The sequence below is a fragment of the Aythya fuligula genome, chromosome 1, assembly GCF_009819795.1.
Source record: "Aythya fuligula isolate bAytFul2 chromosome 1, bAytFul2.pri, whole genome shotgun sequence".
Taxonomy (NCBI): domain Eukaryota; kingdom Metazoa; phylum Chordata; class Aves; order Anseriformes; family Anatidae; genus Aythya; species Aythya fuligula.
The window spans coordinates 181,602,196-181,625,593 of NC_045559.1; the positions used below are offsets into that span (position 1 = coordinate 181,602,196).

The window sequence follows — 23,398 nt, forward strand, 5'->3', positions numbered from 1 at the left end:
GTTGCAGAGAGGAATATGAATGTTTGTGTGTGTACATGTACACTCATCTGCATGCGTGTCTGTATATGCTATACACACAGAACATATCTAAACTGTGTACACACACACTGTAAAATCACAGAACAACTTAGGCTAGGAAGATACTTTATCTTGCCCATTTGTGCAAGTCCCCACTGAAAGCTGGACCAAAGTTACTTAGATTACTTAGTTTAATGATCTTGTCTCTTTTCAAATGGGGCATTAGTTTTTGTTCTCAAAATGAAGAAAAGAGTTTTTAATAGAAAAAGAAAGAACTAGTACTCAGGGTATGTTTTTTGTTTGTTTGTTTGTTTTGTTTTGTTTTTTTTTTATAAGAAGACAACTAGAAACACATGGAAGGAGTGACTCTCAGTGATAAGAGAAAGTGGAGGCTAAGCTCTCCAGAAAGATCGACACTACACAATAGCAGATGCTCTGATTTGCCAGCCCATGATAATTTAAGTTAGGTTCCAGCACTGAAATACTCTATTTGCTATACTGAGAGGCTGATTTTCTAATTTCAGACAGTTTGTGGAATGCATGCTTTAGAGACTATCTTCATTTATGGGATGTTTTATATGTAAAAATATAGCCTATAACTGTAAATATGTTTCACTGAGTCTCTTGTTGATGGCAGCTGTTTAAATTATGGATTTAGGGTATGTTGTGAGTGACTAAGATTTACAGGTTTGATTAGCTGAAGTTAAAATTGTGTTTAAACACCCTAATAAGCATGTTATAAGAAAAAACAATAAGGGATTACCTTTAATTTAAAGAGATTAAGGAAGTTCTAATCCCATTGAAGTCAATGGGAAAACAAATTGATTTGTAAGCATTGAGGATTTTCCTGAATGTGTTCAAATTCCTGCTCCCAGGATCAGGGTTGGAAATAGCAGGTGGTTACAGTTAGTGAATGAATGGAATGATGTAATTTTTCAAGGCCAAATTGTCTTTTTATATGAAGTGCATCTGTCACTTGCATTTGTGAAAAGTTACTAAGAAGCACTTCAGAATTAGGAAAAAATAATTCCTTATTTTTTTTTTGGCACAGTTTCAATTTTTCAGGAACCTTAGAATTTCTTCATAAACTAAAAAGAAAGAGTCCATTATCTAAAAAGAGTTGGTCCTAGGTTGTTTTTCAGATACATACAAATCTGGAATATTTCAAGGGAATTTTTGCTATGGTTTGGAGAATTAAAACACAAATTAACTGAATTATGTCTTCTGTTAAATATATGGAAGCTCATATTATTGCTCTGGTAGTGTTAATTTCTCTTTCCTCCTAGCAGCCAGAAAGTATATCAGGCTCTGTTCAGTCTTCAGTACTGGGGAAAGGTGTAAAACACCGGCCTCCTCCCATCAAATTACCTTCAAGTTCAGGAAGTAGCTCTTCAGGTAATTATTTATCAACTTGAGCATCTTCTTTCTGTGTTCTGCTTAATGTAAAGTGATATGCTGACGCTTCAGTAAAGTTTTATTTTTTAAAAAAGTCAGCATTATCTGTGAAAAGAGCTTTTCAAACTATCACTTTGTTAATTTCTGATTGTCTTTTTGTACGAATATATATCCTCAAAAATACTTGAGTAAACTTCAACTCAGTAAAATAATTTATTTTAATTGTTATTTTTCAGGTAATATTTTTAGTTCGCAGCAGTCAAGTGGCCATCTAAAATCCCCAACTCCACCTCCTCCTCCTCCTCCTTCTAAGCCACCTGGTCTTTCTCGGAAGCAATCTATGGATCTTAATCAAGTTAGCATGCTCTCTCCAGCTGCCATGTCTCCTGCGAGCTCTTCACAAAGTGAGTCACGACCTAAATTCTCCATTAAATCTTAGGCTTTTGCTTAAATGCTTCCTGAGATAAAACTTCTTAACCTGTGGAATGATGAAACTTAAGTGTACAGTGTACCCTAAATTGTATAAGTTGTGCAGCTTTAGGCAGGTCTCTTGTTCACTGTATGTATTTTTATGTTTATTGTAATTGTGTTCGTTTTTCTGTATATATGTATGCACCCTTTGTGTATACGTTTTAATACATTTTATGCAATTAGTATGATCTCCTCTTTATCAAAGGCTGGTAGATGATGTGATAAAATTCCAAAGTGTAGATTTTTCCTCCAGTGTACAAACAGTATGTTAGATCAGTTTGCTTTTACCTAATTTAAGCATCTGGTTTTTTAAATGTTATAGGAGCTGGTGCAGTTGTATCTCTATGTATGTATATAATCTGATTAGTCCCAAGGTGGTGATACAATAAACGATAAGATGATTTTTTAAAACACTCCTACACTGTTTTACAAATCATTGCTGATTGCAAGTGTGGTGGTGATGCTGATGATGATAGCACCATATTCTCAGGTGTTAAAATGTAAATTTCAATAATAAATGCCATCCTAGTTTAATTATTTTCATTAACACCGACAGGATCATTGTAATCATAGCTATAGATCATATGCAGTCTTTAAAATATGTATGTGTCTTGAGACGTTTTGTGAAAAGATTTGTACAAAGAAATCACAGCTGCAGTTATTCAATTTTTAATGAATTATTGTGTACTGCACATTCCAGTATCCTGCACAGTATTATAATATGCTTTTTTCATTAAATAATTTAAAATCTGGATAGCTCAAAAGGTGTAACTTCTCTGCCTTCTTGTTTTGCACAAAGAAAAAACAGAAAGCTGACAAAAGTTTTCTTCTAACAGATTTACTCAGTGCTTATTTTAGTGCTATGGATTGTGTAAATCTACTGCTCACAGTTGTTCCTTTAAGTAAGGCCCTGACCACAACAGCTGGACATTCACGTTTCTTTCCTTTCTTTCTGCAGGACATGAAAGCTTAAAAAAAGAGAGAAAAAAAACACTTTGAGCTTTTTGTTTTTTTTTGTTTTTGTTTCATTTTTGTATTGATGAGCTGTGCTTACTGCATCCACAACAAATACAGCTACACATACTACATTTAAGTAGAAGGCACTACACAGTAGCTTTTAAAGATGCAGTAGTGTCCTCTGGTTCTTATTTTTAAAAGTTATTCTTTTTATTTGATCAAAATTTGGCAAATGGGAGTTTAGTTATCTGATAAAATTTAGACTGACCCTCATGATTACTGCAATAGTATCTGTTCTTTGTTGAATCTGTTGTTTTCCATGATATGTTTTTTAACATGGTGCTATTGTGCAGGCAGTGCATATAGACTATGTGTTTAACATTTTAGGGCAAAAACATTAATTAGGGTAAAATGGTCACTAAGAAATGGCTTTATTTTGGGTTAAATGTTACTGAATATAGAGTTATGACTTCCTGTATGATAAATTATGGAGGAACATAATGGAGGATGCAAAACTGTGTTTGGTTTAAAGAATTAAGGATGGAGAACAGGGTTTTTCTGTGATTATACTGCATCCTTAACAATGAGTGCGTGCTGCAACACTCGTGTCGTGTAGAAATTAACACTTGCAGTTTAAGAAATGGAACAAATAGTCAGTGCTAAGTAAGATTCCATTAACCTTATTATACAGAAAGGGACTGGCCTTTTATAACAAACTAGCACTTTTTATTTTTCTCAATGAGCAGGGTCTGGAACTCCTAAACCATCTACTCCTACTCCAACCAACACCCCTTCATCGACCCCACACCCTCCTGATGCTCAGAGCTCAACTCCTATTACCCCTTCTGCCACCCCTACTCCCCAAGATTCAGGCTTCACCCCTCAGCCCACTTTGTTAACCCCGTTTGCTCAGCAGCAAATGTCTCTGAGCCAGGCATTGCCTGTAATGACCATTCCTCTTTCCACCATGGTAACATCCATTACTACAGGAACAACCTCCACCCAGGTCATGGCAAACCCTGCAGGACTTAACTTCATCAATGTAGTGGGCTCTGTGTGGTAAGTGCTTTGTTACGAGAGCTTCTTAATTTGTCCTGGGTGGGTTGGTGGTTGGTTGCTGGATTTTTTTTGGCAGCCAGTACGGTAGATATTTTTCAGAATCTGCAATACAAAAAGACCATTCACCTTGTAATTATGAATTAAAAAGCCACTAGAAGTTATTTATATTTCTCAAAGTTGAAGGCATCTGCTTTGAGAATACTGAAAGAAGTCTATAAAGAAAATTGTACTTTGAGCTTTTCAGATGCATATAATTTAATTCCGTAAGATGTGCCTCATGTAAGTGTGTTTCGAGGTTTTGCTCTTTAATGTTGAAAACTTTTTATTAATCAGAGAGAAGGTGGAATGTTGTATGCAGACCACTAAATGAGAAATGGAAAGAAATTCACTATAAACGTTCTATGAATAAAGGTGTGTGAAATTTAAGAAAAGAGCAAATATGTTTTCTAACAATTTCATCAAATACTTAGATTAAATATTCTTTGTAAAACTCATTTAGCTGTTTTAAAAAATAATGCTGCTGGCAGGTGTAGATTATATGGTATGAAGTGAGCTGCTTTTAGACAAAATAAAATTCTGTAGTCAGTATAATATGCTCAGTGTAAGACACGTGGTGTGCTTCAATGGAGGGATCAGGCACTTGATTTATTTATCTAAGATGTTCAGGAGCTGATTACCAATGATTAATTTATTAGACTTTTATGACACAAAAGGAAAACACAAACCTGTTACTTAGCTTTTTGTTATTATAGCACAACCATTTTGAAGACTGATCTTTCAATGTTTCTAGAATAAAAGAACCACTTAAGTTTTATTTTCCATGGGTTATATATTTCCATGGGTTATTTTCCATGTTGAACATGGGTTCAACAATCGTTTGAGAATATGAATTTACATATTTGTTTTACACTAAGCATAATGATCTTTTAAGCTACTTTGATGCTTTATCCACAATCCTAATTGCAGAAAACAATTTAGACAGAGGACAAAAACATAGTTACTCAGATTTGCTTGTACCACTTGGATTTGATGTGTTGTCTTTCCTCTTCTACAGTGGAGCACAGACATTGATGAGTGGTTCAAACCCTATGTTGGGGTGCAACACTGGTGCCATAGCCCCTGCAGGTATAAATCTGAGTGGCATTTTACCATCAGGAGGTCTGGTACCAAGTGCACTGCCCGCTGCAATGCAGTCTGCCTCTCAAGCAGGTTAGTGTGAATAAGTTGAAAAGCCATCCTTCAGAGAGGGACAGTGTAAAAACCTGTTGTGAGGACAATGGACCAAAGTGGCCATTGTGTGAATGGATTATTGTTTGTTGACTTGAACTTAGGAACAACATAAATATTTTTGCATTCTAACTGTAAGCTGTGATTAAGATGGTTTCTCTGAGAAACTGGAGTGGGGAAATGTACTATGCACCCAGAGTACCTTTGGTATGCCCAGCAGGATGTTTGAGATAAAATCTGAATTCAGATGCAATTTTGATAATGATGACTGCCAGAAAATAGACATGTTTGAATTTAGAAAGAGGCCTCTGATTTTAAATGTGCAGGGTATTTCATGCTACCACTGGTACTGCTTTATTCTAGATGGACAAGTAATTAGTTTGTTATTGCTTTTAAATATGAGTATATTAATGTATAAGTTTCAATATTCATTAAAGCAACATTTGAATTCTTTATTATGCTTTCAGAAAAAAAAATAAACTAAGACAGAGAACCCCAATACATGATTATTGAATCAAAAGGATAGAAGGTACATCAAGGTATCCAACCCTTATATTGAGACAGTCAAATCGGTCTAACCCATATTAAACTGTCCATAAATACCTTCACTGGAGAAGATTCCAGTCTCCCTCAGTAGCTGTTTGGAGTAGTTCATTATCTGTATAAAATGTTTCCTCCTAATCACAGTGCATCTCCTCAATTGCAGATTAAATTATTTTTTCTCCAATTCCTTGCAGACGTATAAAATAGTTGCTTGCTCTTTCTCTTTACTTTCTAGGTATCAGAAACATGCTGTCATGTCCCACATTTGTCTTCTCTCTCTGATAGGTTGTATTTTTCAAACCTTTCATAATCCTGTCACTCTTTTCTAGATTGTCCAATTTGCTCACATCCTTCTTAAAATGTGATACCCAAAACTGGACACAAGCCTGAGCTTGGCTGATTTACCGCTGTGGAGCACAGCAGAATAACTGCATCTTACCTCTTTCACAACATTCCTGTTAATATTTCCCCAAGTGAGGTCTGCCTATTTTTGTTCATATTTTCTTGCAACAGCATTACATGAACCTAAGAAGGGCTATACTGGCTTAGGCCAAAAGTCCATCCAGTTCATATTCTGTCTCTCACAGTGGCCCATTAGAGGATATTTAGGGGAAAAAATCTAAGTCCAGGCAAATGTAAAGCATTACATCCCTTGGTGTACAGCTGTACCTCTTATGGCAGTCTCCAGCTTTGAGACTTTCTCAGCTGAAGACTATCCATGTGGATCTTTTTGCTTAATAGCTTGTGCTAGACTTCTGTTCTGGGGACTTGTCTAATTGTTTTTTGAGTCCTTTTGTATTTTTGTTATCTACAGCATCTTGTGACAGTTCTATAAATGTAAACTGTGTGAAGAAGTTCTTTTCTTCTGTGTGTTTTCTAATCTGTGGTACGGGTTATTCGGGTATGTTTGTGACCTCTCTAATTTCTCACATCTTTTCTTGCTGTGTAGATGCGGAGATAGTTAACTCAGTTTTGTACTTGTTTGTTTGTCTTTTTGGAATTCAGTGTCATTGATTTTGGACCTTTTCTTCAATTCACTATGATGACTTCTAGTTCTAATCCTGTCCTTTCAAGCATTATCAACCTTTACCGGTTTTGTCAGATTTTTACTTCACACTATCATCTATGTAACAAATGGAAGTAGGGAGCTGATCTAGGTCTGTGGCAGACCTCAGTGGGGATTCTGTTTGAGAGCTACAGTTTTACTGGAGCATTTTAATCAGTTCTGTTCCCACCTCACAGATAACTACATATACATCCTTTTAGTCTATTTTTGAGGAGTGCTGTGCAGAATAATGCCAAAAGCCCTACAAGTCAGATGTGTCTTTGCATTCGCCCTTCTAGGGTAGTACAGCTGCTAAGATTTGGACAAGGGTTGTTTGTTGTAATGATCAAGAAACTGGGAACCCACTACTTCCTTCTGTCCTTGGACATTTCTAGGTTTACTGTACAAACAGTAAAACTTTGCAAAGCCAGAAGGAGAGTTGCTGAAAAAATAACTTGCACGAAATTCTCTATGTTGGTCTTTACAATAAATGCAAACACAAGTTAGAGGTTACAGTGTACAGTGTTTGACAGTGATTCAGTTTTCTTTCTGCTCAGTCAGCTCTTTAACTTGGAATCTGGACAACTGTGAACTTGTCAACTTCATGGAAAATGCAGCATTTGTGTTAAAGTACAAAATTTAAGCTTGCCAGTTTTCCAGCTTCCAAATGTTTGAAATAATCCCAGTGGAACGGTGTATTAATTGCAATACACATATATAATTAAGTAAAGACTTCCTACTAATAAAAAGATGTTTTCTTTAACAGGCAGCCCTTTTGGTTTGAAAAATGCATCAAATCTTCGGCCCTTAAATCTTCTACAGGTAATTGATATACTTGGACACAATAATACTTTCTTACATTTCTTTAGAGACATGCTTAGCACTGCTTACAGTATTGGCTGCCACAGATCTTTGAAGCCAATTGATGAAACCATATACTGCAAATTTCATTTGCTTTTTTAAAACACTTAAAATGAGGAAAAAGGTACTTCTGTAAAGATATCAGGTGGAAATGATATTCTCAGCTCACAACAAAGCAGCTAGTTTTCAGTAACAATGTAAAAATGCTGACATTTGAATTCAAGAGATTAATCCTAAAATACCATCTTCAATTTTCTGGATTTACCTAAGCTTTTATTTGCAAAGCATTCTTGAAACTGAAGTTAGGATTATATGAAAAGTACAAAACAGTACGGCAGAGTCACTCAGGGTTACACATACAAGGCCTGAAAGTTTGAGCTAAACATGCACAGGTAGGTGCAATAATAACTTGAAAGAGCTGCTGGTAATGAAAGTAGAAGTTCATATAAGATAGGATGTCCAAAAAGGATTTAAATGTTTCATTTCCTTTAAGCATACATACAAATAGAAACTTGAGCAAAGGGTGCTTGTTATGTTTGAGCTCCATTAAAAAGCAGAACAGGGAGTGGAGCTGGGTGTAATTCCTGGATCTTGAAGTTGCCTGCAAGTTAGAGCTGCAGAGGTGCAGCTTCAAAATGCCACAGATGTTGCACCATGCTTCAGAAAATCAATAACCAGTAAAAGATCATCTGTAGCTTTGCTACTTCATCCTGCCACTCCTGCACAAACTCCAGAAACACGGGAAAGGAAAGGCACAGGAGGCAGTGTAGAGCTCTTCTTTAAAATTAACTGCTTGTATTTATGCAATTCCAAATTGAAGTATGACCTTTCGGGCTATCTCTGACACTCAAAAGACAAGAATAATTTGGCTGAAAGCACAGCACTGCAATTAAAATGGGTTAAGGGAGAGGAATTGAGACTTTTTCACTTCAGAGACTTCTTCACAACAGTTCTTGCTTCAGGCCTTCAGCCTTATTGGAAGCATCTATTAAACTTCAGTGGCATACTCTGTATATGAAACTACTATCCAGTGCTTTTGAAGGCTATCCTATACATTTCCAGTATCAGTGCAATCTCTGCTATTTTAGTTGAAATAGAATAATTAAAATGTATTTTACTGTTTAAAAAAAATCCAGCTACAATTGATGCAGGTTTATTTTGAGCATGGGGCTTCCTCACACAACAGCTGTTGTAAATCAATGAATTTTAAAGGATTTCCAAAAGAAAATCCTCCAAGAAATACATCATTATCAATGTCACACTCATCCTAGGATGGGGGAAACGCAGCAGTTCGATTGAAATATGCCTTTTGTTATTAATCTTCAACAGCTTACATGAGGTTCACTTATTTTAACCCACTCCAGCAGCAGTTGTCACAGTTTTCTCCACAGCAGCAATCTCAGCAGCCCACAGGAATAAGAGGTGTGTTGCTAACAGCCCTCAGTCTGGGGTACATGGATGAATCAGTTTCTCCTATTCTCCCCATCTCCACACTAAAGGAGCCTTTACACAACAGATCTGAAATGGGAGAGGAAAGTCTTCCTCCCAAACCTTGGTGAACTGAAGAAGACTGCAATGGAGTTGTTGCCACGGCTGGAGCTGGGTTATACTCCTTTATTTTCATCCTGTATAGAAGAGCTGTAACAAAGCACCCAGCTAACTAAGCACTGCCTCACTCCACCATGGAGAGCCAGCCCACTGTGAGTGGTGTAAAATTAGCCTCTGTTTATCCTAACGAGCAGATACCATAGACATCAGATGAACAGAGAAGAAACACAGACAGGATTACCAGAGTAACTAAAGCTCCGTAGCTCACAACTGCTATGAGCTGGCATATGATCCTCACTCCTGTGGTGTAACAACACAGCTCTCTGCCCCAGAGAAATAAATCTGTCAGTAGGCTTTAAAGTTATCCTAAGACACTTATTGTTCTGCTGCTTGTAACTAGTATTAAAGGTGTTAATCACTGAAGAAGTGTAAAGACTTGACGGAGACCTTTCTGTCTATTCTCAAAATGAAAAATTTAAGTGGTTAGTTGTACCTGTGTCTAAAGGTCTTTCCATCATTGGTGCAGCTATTTGGGAAAACCAGCTGCTCTGCTTTTGTGTTCTTTATAACTACAAGCTCTTGTCTTTCCAGACATGCAAGACTTTTGTTTACCAAATTGTCTCTATGGATACACAACTCATTTTGTCATAATTTTGCTTGTGCTGCTGTAGATTGTTCATAAATAAGATGAATCTTTAAAACATTTTCATGGTGTAGTCTCCTGTGTCACAGGCCTCGTTCTGAAATGTGTGACAGTCTAATAGGAGACTTCCAGACTTATTCTCAGAATCCAAATGTCAGTTACTAGACAAATTACCTAAATATATATCTGTATCTATGCATAAAATTTAAGCTTATACTCTTGTGTTTTATTTTCTACATGCTAACTTTACGGGTGTTTACACAAAAGCTGATTTGAGGCTAAGTCCTTTCTGTGGCAGAAAGTTTTTTTTGAAGAAATCAATCTCTGCATTGGCTAACTTGCCCTAAGGAATGGTTTTCTTACTATGCATTATAATTCAGGGTTATAAGGTTGTTTAGTATTCATAATAGCTCATTTTAACTTGGTTCCGTAACTCATGCTACGGACAACAATGTGTATGTTCACAGTGCTGTAATCCAAGTGCTTAGTGGAAAAAACTTTAGTCCCAAAAGACAAAAAAAACCTCTGTGCTACCACTAGTATACTTACTTTTTTCATACTTAGGGTTGTCTTTTTCCACATGCTGGTTCTATGACTTTGTAAGTCTGTCTTCATTGTCTTCATCAAGATGATGATGTATGTCTTGATGTCCAGTCTTTTGGCCAAGTTTACCCAGGTCTTAGTGACATTATTTCATATGGGTATTCTTAAGAAGCATTGCAATTCCTGGAAATGCACCAGCTCAAAAGCCCATGTGTTGTTTTTTTTCCCCCTCCTTATAACTGATAAGCCATGCAGTTTGCTTAAATCAGGTGTAATATTTTATTTCCCTGCTATTTGAATCAATTCAAGAAGAGGTCGTAATTCAGCACTCTTCATGTCACTAAACACTAGATCAGGCTCCAGTAATTCCAGTTGTGTGATTAGTGTCAGGGCTACTTTGTTCTGAAAACAAAACTTAAAAAGAGTTCATATTTTTTTTTGATGATGTTAAGGCATCTGAACATGCGAATGTAAGTTTTCACACCTTTCACATTTTGATTATGATTAGGACCTTTGCATGTGGATGGTTACAGGTGTCACCTGAAGGCTTTGGGGGTAGGGAGCAGGAGAGGAAATGCGCTAAGATTACAACCATAAACTAATCTCTACTGACTGACAGCACAATTCTGTTTCTGCCAAACAGCTGTTTGGAAGCATTCAGCATCTGTTTGTTAAACTTCAGTAGTGACTACATTGTAGCCTGTATCTACATGCACTGTAAAATGTAGAATTACATGTTTTTAAATGGCACTTCAGAAGCTTGTCGTCACACTGGCTTTACTTATTTACTGGTACTGAGTTTGGTAATAAGGATCAAGCTTTTCATTTTTGCTAGGGGTCTGACCAAGGTCCATCCAATCAAGATCAGGCATTATCTGCCCAACAAGCTGCTGTTATTAACCTGACTGGAGTAGGGAATTTTATGCAACCTCAAGCCACAGGTATGTGCTTGCTGAGCCTCCTTTTGTATTTAAGTGTGTATGTTGATAAATTCACACTGAAATGAAGTTTGGTCTTAGAGAAGTCTTACAGAACAACTTGCTATTTATTATCAGCACATGAATTTTACAAGAAATACTGGACTTCCACTACCAACGCATGCACTTCTCTGCTTTGTTTGGCAGTTAAGTGTAATAAATTGGTTATATCACATGAATAAGCCACATTTGATACGATAAAAAAATATAGGAAAATTCCATGCCAGGCTTCATTGAAGAATGTTTCTTTAACTGTGTGCTTAACATCCAGTATGAGAAACCTGTTTGTGTCTCCACAAGCACTTCATAATCTAATTATGTTATAACTAACCAAGTATGTATATCATGTATATTTTATTCTGCACTGCTTCCAATTTTACTTAAACTAATTCTGTTGATCCTCCCTTTATGTTACACTCTATTCCTATGTCTTCCTTTCCCAACCCTGACAAACTCAACCTGACCTCTTTGACCTGCCTGCTTTCCCCTTCTCCTTTCTTAGTGTTGTCTCAGCTTGGCTCTGCCGTGAACAGACCTGGGCAAAGCCTTCCTCAGCAGAGACTCCAGCTCTCTTCTGCCTTACAACAGCAACAACAAGCCTTGCAGCAGCAGCAGCAACAGATACAAGTAATCCAGCAACTTCACTCTGTTTAAAAAAAAAAGAAAGAAAAAATACGATTCTCAGCTCCAAAACAAAGAATCTCCTTTTTTTTTTTAAACTGTCTTTACAGTCTGAAATTAAAAAAAAAAAAAAAAAGAATTCAGACAAACTATCGTGAAAGACTTAAAATGTGTAGTTCTCTCAGCTTGGAGCACTGCCTTTATTTTTATTCATTTAAGCCATCCACCTTCCTGATTTGCTAACATTCAAGGAGTGCTTGTGGCACATTACTAAATAAGCTCTGCCAGGTGCCATTAGGCTTGCAAAAGAAAGACACTTGAAGCACCTGTAAGTTCCAGTGTAGCACAGCTACAGTCAGTATGTACATCTCTGATAAAGCATTTCTTTAGCATTCTGTTATTCAGATGCTTTATGAAAATATTTAAATACTTTTAGCACACGGTCTCCTTGTGATACACAAAGAAAACACCACATACACAGGAAAGGTATGATGCTAAAAATGTACCACATCACCAAACGTTCACTGAAGTTGCTGAGTTACTGCAGTTACTGCAATGGAGAGAAAGGGCAAAGAAATAGCTGTCTGAGAACGTGTACAATGTTAGATATGCCCTTAGCAGGCTTCTGTGCCACTGGTGCTGCTTGACTGTACTCATTGCCCCAGTACATGATGTATTCCTTTTGTTAACCTAGTGCCTCCTCAGTTTTGTTTTTTTTTCCACCTTCCTGTCATTCTTTCTGATGTGAAACATAGCTTTATAGCTAACACTAACAAGCTTTTTTTCTTCCCCTTCTCCTTCGTGGCAGCAGTTGCGATTCTTGCAGCATCAAATGGCTATGGCGGCAGCAGCAGCAGCACAAGCAGCTCACCTGCGACATCAACAGCATTCAGGCAGCCACTCAAAAAGTAAAAGGAAAAGAGGCACACCAGTCCCTCCAAAATCCTGAGACTTGCATTTTTTTCCTCTATAAAAATGATTCAGAGGTGATTTTTATTTCCAGTTCAAAAAGGAGAAAGCTTAAAACAAATCAGTGTTTTATATTACTGGTGGGAAACCGACCTTTTGACCTTACACTGAAATAAACTGTTTTTGGAAGCTACCCCTATATAACGTGGCAACTTCATTGATAAAGCAGCTAGGGTCTGGTTTCCTTTTAAGTCACTTAATTTTTTAACAGAATGTTTTATCTTGTATTTTTTACCATTCAGCAGCATTGTACATAGTATAAGGGTGGAAAACATTTTAGAAAAAAAATGAACTTTGTAAATGTAGTATTGGTATTTGTTTATTTAGTATAAAAAGGTTTGTGAACACTGTAACAAATACAATTTTTACAAATCCACTTTTGAAAAGATCTTGCCTTTTGTTCAGTTGGGCTTTATGCTTTTTGTTACTTTGTCTATCAGCTTCTTTACTTCTTTGTGTCTTGTGATGGCTCTGGTGATACAGTCCTGAAGCTTGGCACCTGTCAGAGGACTTCCACCTAAGAATTGAAAGGAACAACTTGAATTTCCACTTATGCTTCAATTAAGTATCCTTAAATGTGTTTTCTAAGTCAGAGTATTAATACAGTAATTCTCTCAACTTTCGCCTGAAGAAAACATACAGCTTCTTCAAATATAGCCTCAGGCACAGAAGACAAACACACCAGACCTAAACAGTAGACACGCTCAAGATTTGTCGTTTGCTATGTGTAGGGTAAGCTATGACAGCAGTCATGCCACCTCTTTCAAAGTGAATTTCAAGAGTAAGTGATTTAATCAGTACTTAACCCATCTGTTATCATAAAGTGCACACATTTTACAAAAAAAAAAAAAAATGGGGGGGGTATATAACATATAGGTCAAGAAGAGACCATCCTCTTCATAGGTTCCTATGCAATGAGCTTGGAAGTACCTGGCTTATGGACGGAACAGAGTCTATCTTCTTCATCAGTTACAACAGTTACTGTTCCAGTTGCTAAGTCTTCTTCTTCAGCAGTTGGATCAACTATGAGTAACGTGCTTTTGAAAGAAAAATATATGCAGACGTTAGTACATGATGTTCCATTAACATGGCTGCAAAATATATTTTCTAATTAATTTTAATGTAGTGTTATAAAATAATTCTAGATTGATTTAGTGTTCAAACTCATCTGTTGTTTTTTCCCCACCACGTACTAGTTTAAAAAAAAGGGAAATGGTGTATACATCTGTTAAAATACCAGCTGTCAAAATACATCTATATGTGCAAGTTTTATAGACCTGTAGTATTGCAGGAGAATACTGTTAAAAATGTTATTTGTAGTATACAACCACTTATTTCATAGTTTAGCAAAGACAATGTTTTTACGTGTAGCCTTCACTAATCTATACCAGACCTTAAGGTAAAATACATTTTTAATGGTAAATCCACCAAAGTGGCTCTCAGTTGCTTGTCAGAGAGCTCTAACATCACTCAGACAGTGAATAGTTCAAAAATGGTTACTGAGTTCCTTAAGAAAACCAAAATAAGCTGTCAAATACGTCAGACAATGCAGATCATTAAAGGAGAAAATACTAGTTTTCAAGTTAAAAATTGAGCAAACCAATGAAAAGAAGGGTATCAACTAAAAGACAACTTTGCACAATAAGAGCTTGAACTTAAAAAGCCAAACAACAACACATTAGCCTTAGGTTTCTTTCAAAAACAAACAAACAAACAGGTAGTACAAACATTTTGCTTCTGAGTTATGATATAGCCAAACAAACTATACCCGAAGTTTTTACGAAGCCTCAGTTTACATGGGTTAACTACGTTTTGTGTGAGAGTTTGATGTAATCAACTTCAACCTACCAGCTACAGTGCACCTAAACTGAATGATTATGGCAAGTTTTGGGGGAATAGCAGTAAGGCTGAATGCCCGTTAAATAATTGGAAGAATTTTTTGATTTGAGCTCATGCAGTGCATAATTTTTAAAAAGGATTTTCTGGGTAATTTACACTTGAACCAACAGTTTCAGATTGCTCTTTCAGAGCTACAGTTTAATAAAAATATCAGTCCTTAGCTATGCTACTCAAAAATGCTACTTTTTTATTCTACCCACACACACTGTGCAGCATCGGTCTTGTGCAGCATGACAAAGGAAACCTGTACTCACCGAGAGTTGGATGCATCAGACCTGGCTCCTATTTATCTACAGGAGCCATGCTGTGGAGCTCCACAGTGCTCTGCACCAGCATGCCTGTAACTTTCTGCTTTGATTAATTTGGTAATCACCTGGTCAGCATTGGAGCTTAGCACTCCCCTCACCCCATCCCATCCCATGAATCCAAGGGCCTATCAGTAATTTCTGTGACTACAGATAAATGTGCCATAAATGCCTGACCTCTCTAAAGTTTAAATGGATTGAAAGCACAGTAAATATCGTATTTTTGATTCTCTACTTTTCTTCTATGCAGCAACAGAACACTTAATTAACATACTTACACTAATGAAGAGCCAATAAACAATTTCAGGTGAGGAGTCAAGTTACCAGATGGGATTATTTTGACTTCTCATAATCAGATTCTTTACCTACAGGAACAATGACTTAAGAGTGCTGGTCATACTTCATCTTGGGTAATTATGTTTTAATTTATCCAGAGGTTTTGTTGTTCTGAGTGGACCAGTACTTTTTACTTCATCTGTTGACTAAACCCTTCATATAATCAGTTCAAAAAACTACCATCTTTTATATCAGCTACGTACATAAACTTTTAAAAGATGAACTCTGTTAGTACCATTATTTCGTCTAGAGGCTACTGCATAAACATAAATCAATACCTTTTCCAAAACCTTCAACCCTAGAGTACTTTTATGCCTGTCCTTTAGGCTGGGAAACAGCTCTGCTTTAAGTCACAGGAGGAAGTTGGACAAACTGTTGTTTGTTTGCTGCATACTCATCCATACTGCAGAACTACAAATCAGTTCAGCAAGACACGCCTTGGATATAAGAGATAGCAAAACAGCACTGCCTGAACCCTCGTGTCCTTCACCAGCAGCGGATAAGTGCAGAAACACCAGTAGCATCCTCATGTTTTCACTATTTCTTTTAGATTCACACTTGTTTTCGTAAGTACAAAACAGTTAGGAACTTACTCATCAAATATAGCAAAGGAGGTGGCAACTGGATGCTTTCTGATAACCAGGGGATTCTTCTGTTTTAAATTAACTTCCGACAAACCAGTTTCTTCATTTATAGTAACAGATGGCAACTGGACTGAAGAGGTGAAAAAATGACAATAGAATAGTATTAAACACTGCTACTTTCAGTAGGCCTAAAGATGTCCTAGACCGCTGAAATATTCAAGCTGTCCTTTTACCATATCGGAAAGCAGATGAGAATGGGATTTTGGTTATATTAACAGTGTTCCATTTTTTTGAATTCAAGCAACCTGTTTAGCTTAAAACTAGCTATTCAAGTAACTATTTTGCTTTTCTCTTGAAAGTAACATTCCTCCCTAGCATTTTCTGCTTCCAAAATACCATACATACAATTACAACACCTTTAGTCTCAAATTGAACAAAAAACATTTTTTCCCCAAAAAATGCCTACAGGACATGTAAAACCAAATATATACATATAGTCTCATCTCATGTATTTTATACATCTGTAGAAAAAGTACAATCCAATCTTAAGGTAACTCTCACTCTAACAACCCAGTAATGGAGACGAGGAAATCAAGAGCAAATTAGCTATGGGAATTCAAAGGCAAGCAATTCAACGCTTAGAAAAGGAAGCCTTCCTCTAACTCTTTATGCTGTCTCCTACATGCATATATAACCCACACCTTGTGAATAATCATATCTATATAGCATGCATGAAAATGATTCTTTCAAACTATAACACATGAAGCTACAAACATAGTGTTTTGACAAAATAAGCTAAGCTCCCAACAGCTTGTTCTGCCTACGCAACACAGATGAACAAGGTAAGGTGCTCTACTAGACATTAAAGTTGTTTGTGACCTCTGCTGAAAGATTCTGATTTCTGAGACAGAAAAACACTCAGAATGGCTATTAATCTTACAAGACAGCAATAATATGCATACAAAAAGATCTTACTGCCCAGCTGTTACATATCTATGGAATCCTTCCCATCAGTTCCACTCTGTATTCCCAATTTAGTAATTTAGGTGACAGAAAAAAGCAGACTTAAGGAACTGTGAGGCAGTTATTTTCCCTCATGATTAAAAACTAACATATTTCTCCAAGCAACAGCAATCAGAGTGTTTCTTACTCTACAGAAGACTTACCATTTTTTAATGCTGCTAACAAAGCAAAGACACTGGCATCCAAGATGTTTCCATCGTAGTCCAGACATATGATGTCACAGTATAACACCCAAGCAAGCTATCAAAAAAGGTTTGCACATGTGAGTTACTACAGCAGCTAAGCAGATGGTGCAATATCTAAGAGAACACTGGCCACACAAACAAAGATACTTCTTTCGTAAGAACAAAATTTTATGCTTTAGACCTAAACCAAGCTATGTAAATTGAAAAAAAAAAAAAAAAAAAAAAAAAACTATAACCCCCAATACCTTCTATAAAGTCTTACCACCATGATCTTGCTAGTATGTATTTATATACAACTTAAGATACAACTTACCTTGCCATTTGCAATGCACAGATCTTCTTTCGCTATTATCTGTGAACTAAAATAAAATGAGAAAATAAAACAGCAAATAGAAAATTGTCTTTCAGAGTTGTTTGTGGTGTAAACACAGTAAGAAGGTCCTTACTTTTCAATCACATCGGCAATGAACTGGCTTGCTGCTTGAGCCTCTTCGCCAGGAGGTCCAGAGCGAAACCTTGTTGAACAGAGGGATGGCAGTTCTACATTTGGAACTAGGTAACAAAAATCATCAGTTATAAACTAATCATGGCATGGGAAATCAAAATAAGATAATATGCACTTTTAATACCATTTTACGTACTTCAAACGAAAAGCAAGACCAAGAATTCTTCAGTCAAGCCTTCCTACTTCACCCTTCAAAAACAGTTACTTATGAATGAGTTTGTACTCAAGAGCTTGTAGAAGTCTGTACTTGGAAAAGGTATGTTCCACAGAAAAGCAAATACTTGTACTTAACCATTTTCTGTTTGGATTCCTTCTGTGAGTATCATGACCTCACACACTCTTCCCTAAGTGTTAAGCATTCTTAACTAGCTCAAGGAACAGCACCATTTTCATCCCACTGCCTGACCTTACTGGTATGCTATCTGCTTTTCATCAACCATTAAAACTTGATGCTTTAGACTGGAAGCAAAAACATGCATAAACTTTTGTGGAAAAAAAAATCCACATATAAAAAGGGGATTTCACATGAGCTCTCTGTTCCGCTGAATGGTTTTATTTCACAAGAAACTGCACAGGAGTGAGGATGTTGGGATTTCTACAGTTCTCTGAGAAACACGCAGTTTGTGTAGCCTTTTTTGTCTATTGGGACTTCAAGACAAAAGTTAACATGCCTTTGCACAACCTTGCATGGCCCAATCTTACAGATGAACTACCTTTCTCCCCTTAACAAACATCCCTCGCTGAGGGTTTATTTTTATCCCGGTCTGGAAGCAGGAATGAGAAAGTAGCTTTGCATAGAAAACTCACAAGCAGAGCAGGGGAATTCTGAAATTTCTGAATTAACATGTCCCAAATGTCAATTTGAAAACTGATTTTACGGAAAGTAATACAGTTTCACCCGATTTCTTTCCGTTAATGAGGCCTTCACAGCACACTTCATCTTTACTTTTAGCTGAAGCACTAAAAAAAATACTAGTAAGAACAAAAAGCTTACCAATATATCCTTTATTAGCAGAATCTACTGCAGGTGCAGCAAGTTCCTGGAGTAAAAAAGGAAGAAATGAAGAGCTTAATTTTGTTCAAAAATATTTCCAGCTATTCTAAGTGCGAAGTGTCATTTTCTTGCCAGATATCATAACAGTTTGATTTAAAAGAGCTATTTTTCATCAGTCAGTTGCAAGTTCATGGGTAACAAACTGTATTTTGCCAATGGGAAGACTTCTCACTGCATGCAGGGGTGTGAAGTGATTTATCTCAGGGTTCACGGCAGGCCACCAGTAAAGCTGAGGCAACAAGGCACTTCACAGTCCGGCCAACTAATTACCAACCCACTTACTGATCAGTCTCCAGAAACTCTTCAATTACTGTTATTTCTAGATAATAAAAGCTCTGTATTTTTGTGCATATCTTTCGCCATACACAGTACACACCACAAAAATACACATTCTCAGAATGTACAAGCAGCACTAGACAATGAAATAATAATATCTTTGACGCCTGAAAGTAACTCATAAAATAATGTAATTGGATCTGACTGGCATATTATTGTAAGTTGGCAGGAGATGCATTCTACAGACAAATAAACAAATTCAGCTAACAGCCAAGTTAAAATCAAAACCAACCATACCGCCTTAACTCCACAAATTACTGTCGTATTTCCCAATTTCACCAGGGCAGACCCGTCCGCAGTTGTAATTGAACCTGAAGAGAGAAAGTACTGTTCAATAAAATCTTTCATTCAAAGGACCTTAATTAACATCCACCTTCATAAAGTGCTTAATCTCCGTCATTTTAAACTAAACACAGGCTAAACAAAGTTGATGAATCAAGGATGGGAACAGATCCCCTCTCTCTATCAAAGTCAGAACACTGGATTATTAGCATCCTTAAAATTCAAGCTAAGGATTGCTGAATCCATTATCCAAAATATACTGCTAGCATTTTCTCCCAAAATGTTACAGAATAAGCCTGCCTCATTATTACCTTGACCAATTTTTTTCATGTACAACAGATTGTGTTTTGTACATTGATGCAAATTTGAACTAATAATATTCTTTACATTAATAGCAGTCAATGCTCTACTAGATGAAAATGTACCTTTTACCACACAAGCAGGTAAACCAGCTCTAGATCACAGATCCTATCGACGGAAAATTTTTAAACCAGTAATCAGGGATGGTTATCACAAGATGACTTTTTGAGTGACTTACAGCAAGCCCTCATGAAAAGACAACATTGTACAATGGAAAAGATCTGCAGTGTTTGTTTCAGCAATAACCAGCAACCATTCCATGGTGGCACATGCTAATCTATGTATTTTTTTCCAGAAATCACAGCAAGGTCTAACAAAGGTAGTTAAGGCCTGCTGCTCACTGCACATAAGGCATCTTGCCTCTACTTGAGCCAGCTGCTCATCGAACTTAGAACAAAGCGCAGGCCAGGAGTCAGTACCTTTCAAGATGCCAGGGATCAGCTGTGCACTTATCAGTATGTGGATAGACGCTGCCTTCAGCATCCAGAACATGAAGCTGCTGTTCTTAAAAGGAGCCACACTTCTAAGACCACCTAAATTTTGCTGTGCATACCAGCCCAGGGCAGGCCAGAGAAAAATGCTCAAAAATATTACTGTACCATGCATTCTTTTTAATGTTTGTTGGAACTATAAATAAAAATCCTTCCTCTTCCTTGTTTCAAAATTCAAGCACCAAGATAAGTGATAAGCAAGTCATTAAGGGTACTGGCTATTGCAATGAGAGATTAATAATACCCACATTATCATTATTATTCCACTTACCTATGTTGACAGTGGTTGCCCGGAATTCACCTAGCTCCCTCCCATCAGGTCGACAGTTCTCTTTCTACATAGAAATTACAAATTTCAAGTTAGAAAACATATTCTTATCAAATAACACACCAGATATATTTTATCAAATAATACATTGGTAAGTTTATATAAAAAGCATTCTCCATTTTGGTGGAAATACACAGCTACAAAATTGCTAGGAAAAGCTTGATCACGTTCCAGACAGTTTTTCATCAATAGATGCCCTGTTTGCGATTGCAGGATCAGCATTTTTTTTATTTATTGTAACTTCTTTAGAAAATAAATATAACAATAGATTGATTGTCTGTCTCAAGGATAAGTACTACAGGCTAGATTCAGAAAACGAACATTACAGTGAACCAAAATGAAACAAAACAAAAAACACCTCTAAATATTGTCAGTCAGAAGCTGTTCAGCAGAACCCAAACCTTAAGTTAGAAGCAACACCAATTTGTTATCACGTTAGATCTGAACTATTATTCATCACAATTTCAAGCTTCTCAAAATCAAAACTTTTGGTTCAATTACAAGAACTGAAACTGATAGAAGTAATGCCGTATTCGTTTCCAAATCAATATTATTTTAGTGTAAAGCATACAGAAAAAAAGAGGCTCTCCTTCACAGTTACAGTGAGCACAGTTAGTAGCAATATTTTTTATTATTTTTAGTAGCAACTGAATGCCAAGTCGCTTTGCACTAGACACAAGCCTGCAGCACCACCTTGGTCAAATTTAACTCAGACTCATTTTGAGGCCAACAAAAGCATTTTCACATCTGGAGTTAAACAGGAACACAACCTGCCACAGAATCAATGACAGGGACAGGAGGAAAAACAAGTTCTGAAGAGCTACAAGCATTTTTCCTCAACTTAGTGAGTTGTTTTTCCCTTACAGTTTCAAGTTTTCATGCAAATTAAAAAAGCTTGAGTACACAAGAATTGCTTCCAACCAATTTATAAACGACATCATGTTTTACTCACCAAAAATCTTCTATAGTATTCCAACGGTTCCACTGTCCTACAATAAATAAGAAAGGATATTTACACACAAGCTTCCAAGGAGAGCAAAAAGAAAAAGCAAGTGCTATCCTACAATAACAAATAATCTAAGAATCAAGATGGCTTGCAAAGCTGCTTAGTAATACGAAATAAGAATACGAAAAACTTGGCAACTCTAGACTGATCTAAGAAACAGTAAAGATGAAGAAACAAACTTTTTTTGTCATACATTTTCCAAAATACTTCTTCACAAGGAATCTGCATGCACATACACCTAGCACAAGCTACCAGCTTTCACCTCAATAATATTAACTAAATGCCTATTAATTTGAAGAGTTGCAGAAAGGGTAATTTTATTACAGTATCTGTAATATTTGGTAGCTCAATGACTGCATTCAGATGCACAAAACAAAAAAAAAAAAAACACTACATGAAATATTACATTGTTTAGAATCTTCAGGAAAAAATAAAAAATTGTGAGAAATGCTTTATGCTTCAGTTGAGAAATAACTGATGTTTATTATTACTCAGATACTGCCAACATAGTTTGTGCATTGGGATTTTAAGCACAGAACATTAAGGTTGAAAGAAGTGTTGTTTCATATGTGTTGTTTTAGTATTTGAGCAATGCTTTCACATGTTTAGAATCACAGAATCATTCAAAAGACCTCCAAGATCATCTGGTCCAACCATCCCCTGCTACCACTGTCATCCACTAACCCATGTCCCCAAGCACCACGTCCAACCTCTCCTTGAACACCCCCAGGGACGGTGACTCCACCACCTCCCTGGGCAACCCGTCCCAGTGCCTGACTGCTCTTTCTGAGCAGAAATGTCTCCTTATTTCCAACCTGAACCTCCCCTGGCACAACTTGAGGCCATTCCCCCTGGTCCTGTCACTGGTTACCTGTGAGAAGAGGCTGACCCACAGCTCCCCACACCTTCCTTTCAGGCAGTTGTAGAGAGTAATGGGGTCTCCCCTGAGCTTCCTCTTCCCCAGACCAAACACCCCCAGCTCCCTCAGCCGCTCCTCACAGGACTTGTGCTCCAGGCCCTTCACCAGCTTCGCAGCCCTGCTCCGGACATGCTCCAGGGCCTCCATGTCCTTCTTGTACTGAGTGACCCAACACAGTACTTGAGATGTGGCCTCAGCAGAGCAGAGTACAGGGGGTCGATCACCGCCCTGATCCTGCTGGCCATACTATTCCTGATACAAGCCAGGACGCCATTGGCCTTCTTGGCCACCTGGCCACACTGCTGGCTCATATTCAGGCGAGCACCAGCCAAAACCCCAGATCCTTTTCCTCTGCACAGCTTTCGAGTCACTCTGTGCCAAGCCTGCAGCGCTGCAGGGGGTTGTTGTGACCGAAGCGCAGGGCCCCGCACTCAGCCATGCTGAGATGCAGGCACTGACAGCGGCGCTGTTACACACACACACAGAGACACAGACAGAGACAGACAGACACACAGGCACGCACGTTTTATAACGTGTACGTAGAACAAAATAAGCAGGCGTATCCCCACGGAAGCCAGCACACGGAGTCCCCGCGTCTCATGGGGGCTCCTCCGCTCTCCTCCCCCCAGCCCCGGTAGAAGGGTCCAGCACCCCTCCGCACCCACCCCCCACGACCAGTCGCGACACCCCGTTTCCCGATCACTCGCGACACCCCATTTCACCCAGCAGGCAGAACCCACGGTCCCAAGACGAGGCGAGAAGCCGGGGGCTCCCCCGATCCGCCTGCAACCCCCGGCAGCCATCCCCTGGCAGGGAAGAGCCGCGAGGGGCCGCCCCAGCGCCCCGCGCTTACTTGAACGCCGTCGCCATGCCGCTGCCTTTCCCCTCCTTTCTCCTCCCTTCCCCGG

General features: G+C 37.8%; 2 protein-coding genes across 10 annotated transcripts in view; one reads left to right on the plus strand and one right to left on the minus strand.

The window, feature by feature from the left end:
• Positions 1-13,154, plus strand: part of SUPT20H (SPT20 homolog, SAGA complex component) — a 34,680-nt gene extending 21,526 nt beyond the window's left edge. For 2 of the 9 annotated variants that reach the window (XM_032186492.1, XM_032186527.1), the window contains exons 17-23: positions 1,305-1,413; positions 1,650-1,817; positions 3,588-3,900; positions 4,955-5,109; positions 7,482-7,537; positions 11,146-11,251; positions 12,717-13,154. In XM_032186492.1, the coding sequence (XP_032042383.1) occupies positions 1,305-1,413; positions 1,650-1,817; positions 3,588-3,900; positions 4,955-5,109; positions 7,482-7,537; positions 11,146-11,251; positions 12,717-12,820 (1,011 nt within the window). In that variant the 3' untranslated portion in view covers positions 12,821-13,154. Of the gene's footprint in view, positions 1-1,304; positions 1,414-1,649; positions 1,818-3,587; positions 3,901-4,954; positions 5,110-7,481; positions 7,538-11,145; positions 11,252-11,789; positions 11,968-12,716 lie in introns of those variants that run through there. The other 7 variants (XM_032186463.1, XM_032186483.1, XM_032186501.1 and 4 more) reach the window with 6 other exon arrangements.
• Positions 13,155-13,183: 29 nt separating this feature from the next.
• Positions 13,184-23,398, minus strand: EXOSC8 (exosome component 8). Its single transcript, XM_032186546.1, has 11 exons — positions 23,344-23,398; positions 21,518-21,554; positions 20,509-20,572; positions 19,342-19,415; positions 18,709-18,754; positions 17,656-17,761; positions 17,523-17,568; positions 17,168-17,264; positions 16,011-16,131; positions 13,808-13,914; positions 13,184-13,394 (listed from the first exon to the last, which is right to left on the minus strand). The coding sequence occupies exons 1-11, from the start codon at positions 23,358-23,360 to the stop codon at positions 13,279-13,281; spliced, it is 831 nt and encodes a 276-aa protein (XP_032042437.1). The 5' UTR covers positions 23,361-23,398; the 3' UTR covers positions 13,184-13,278.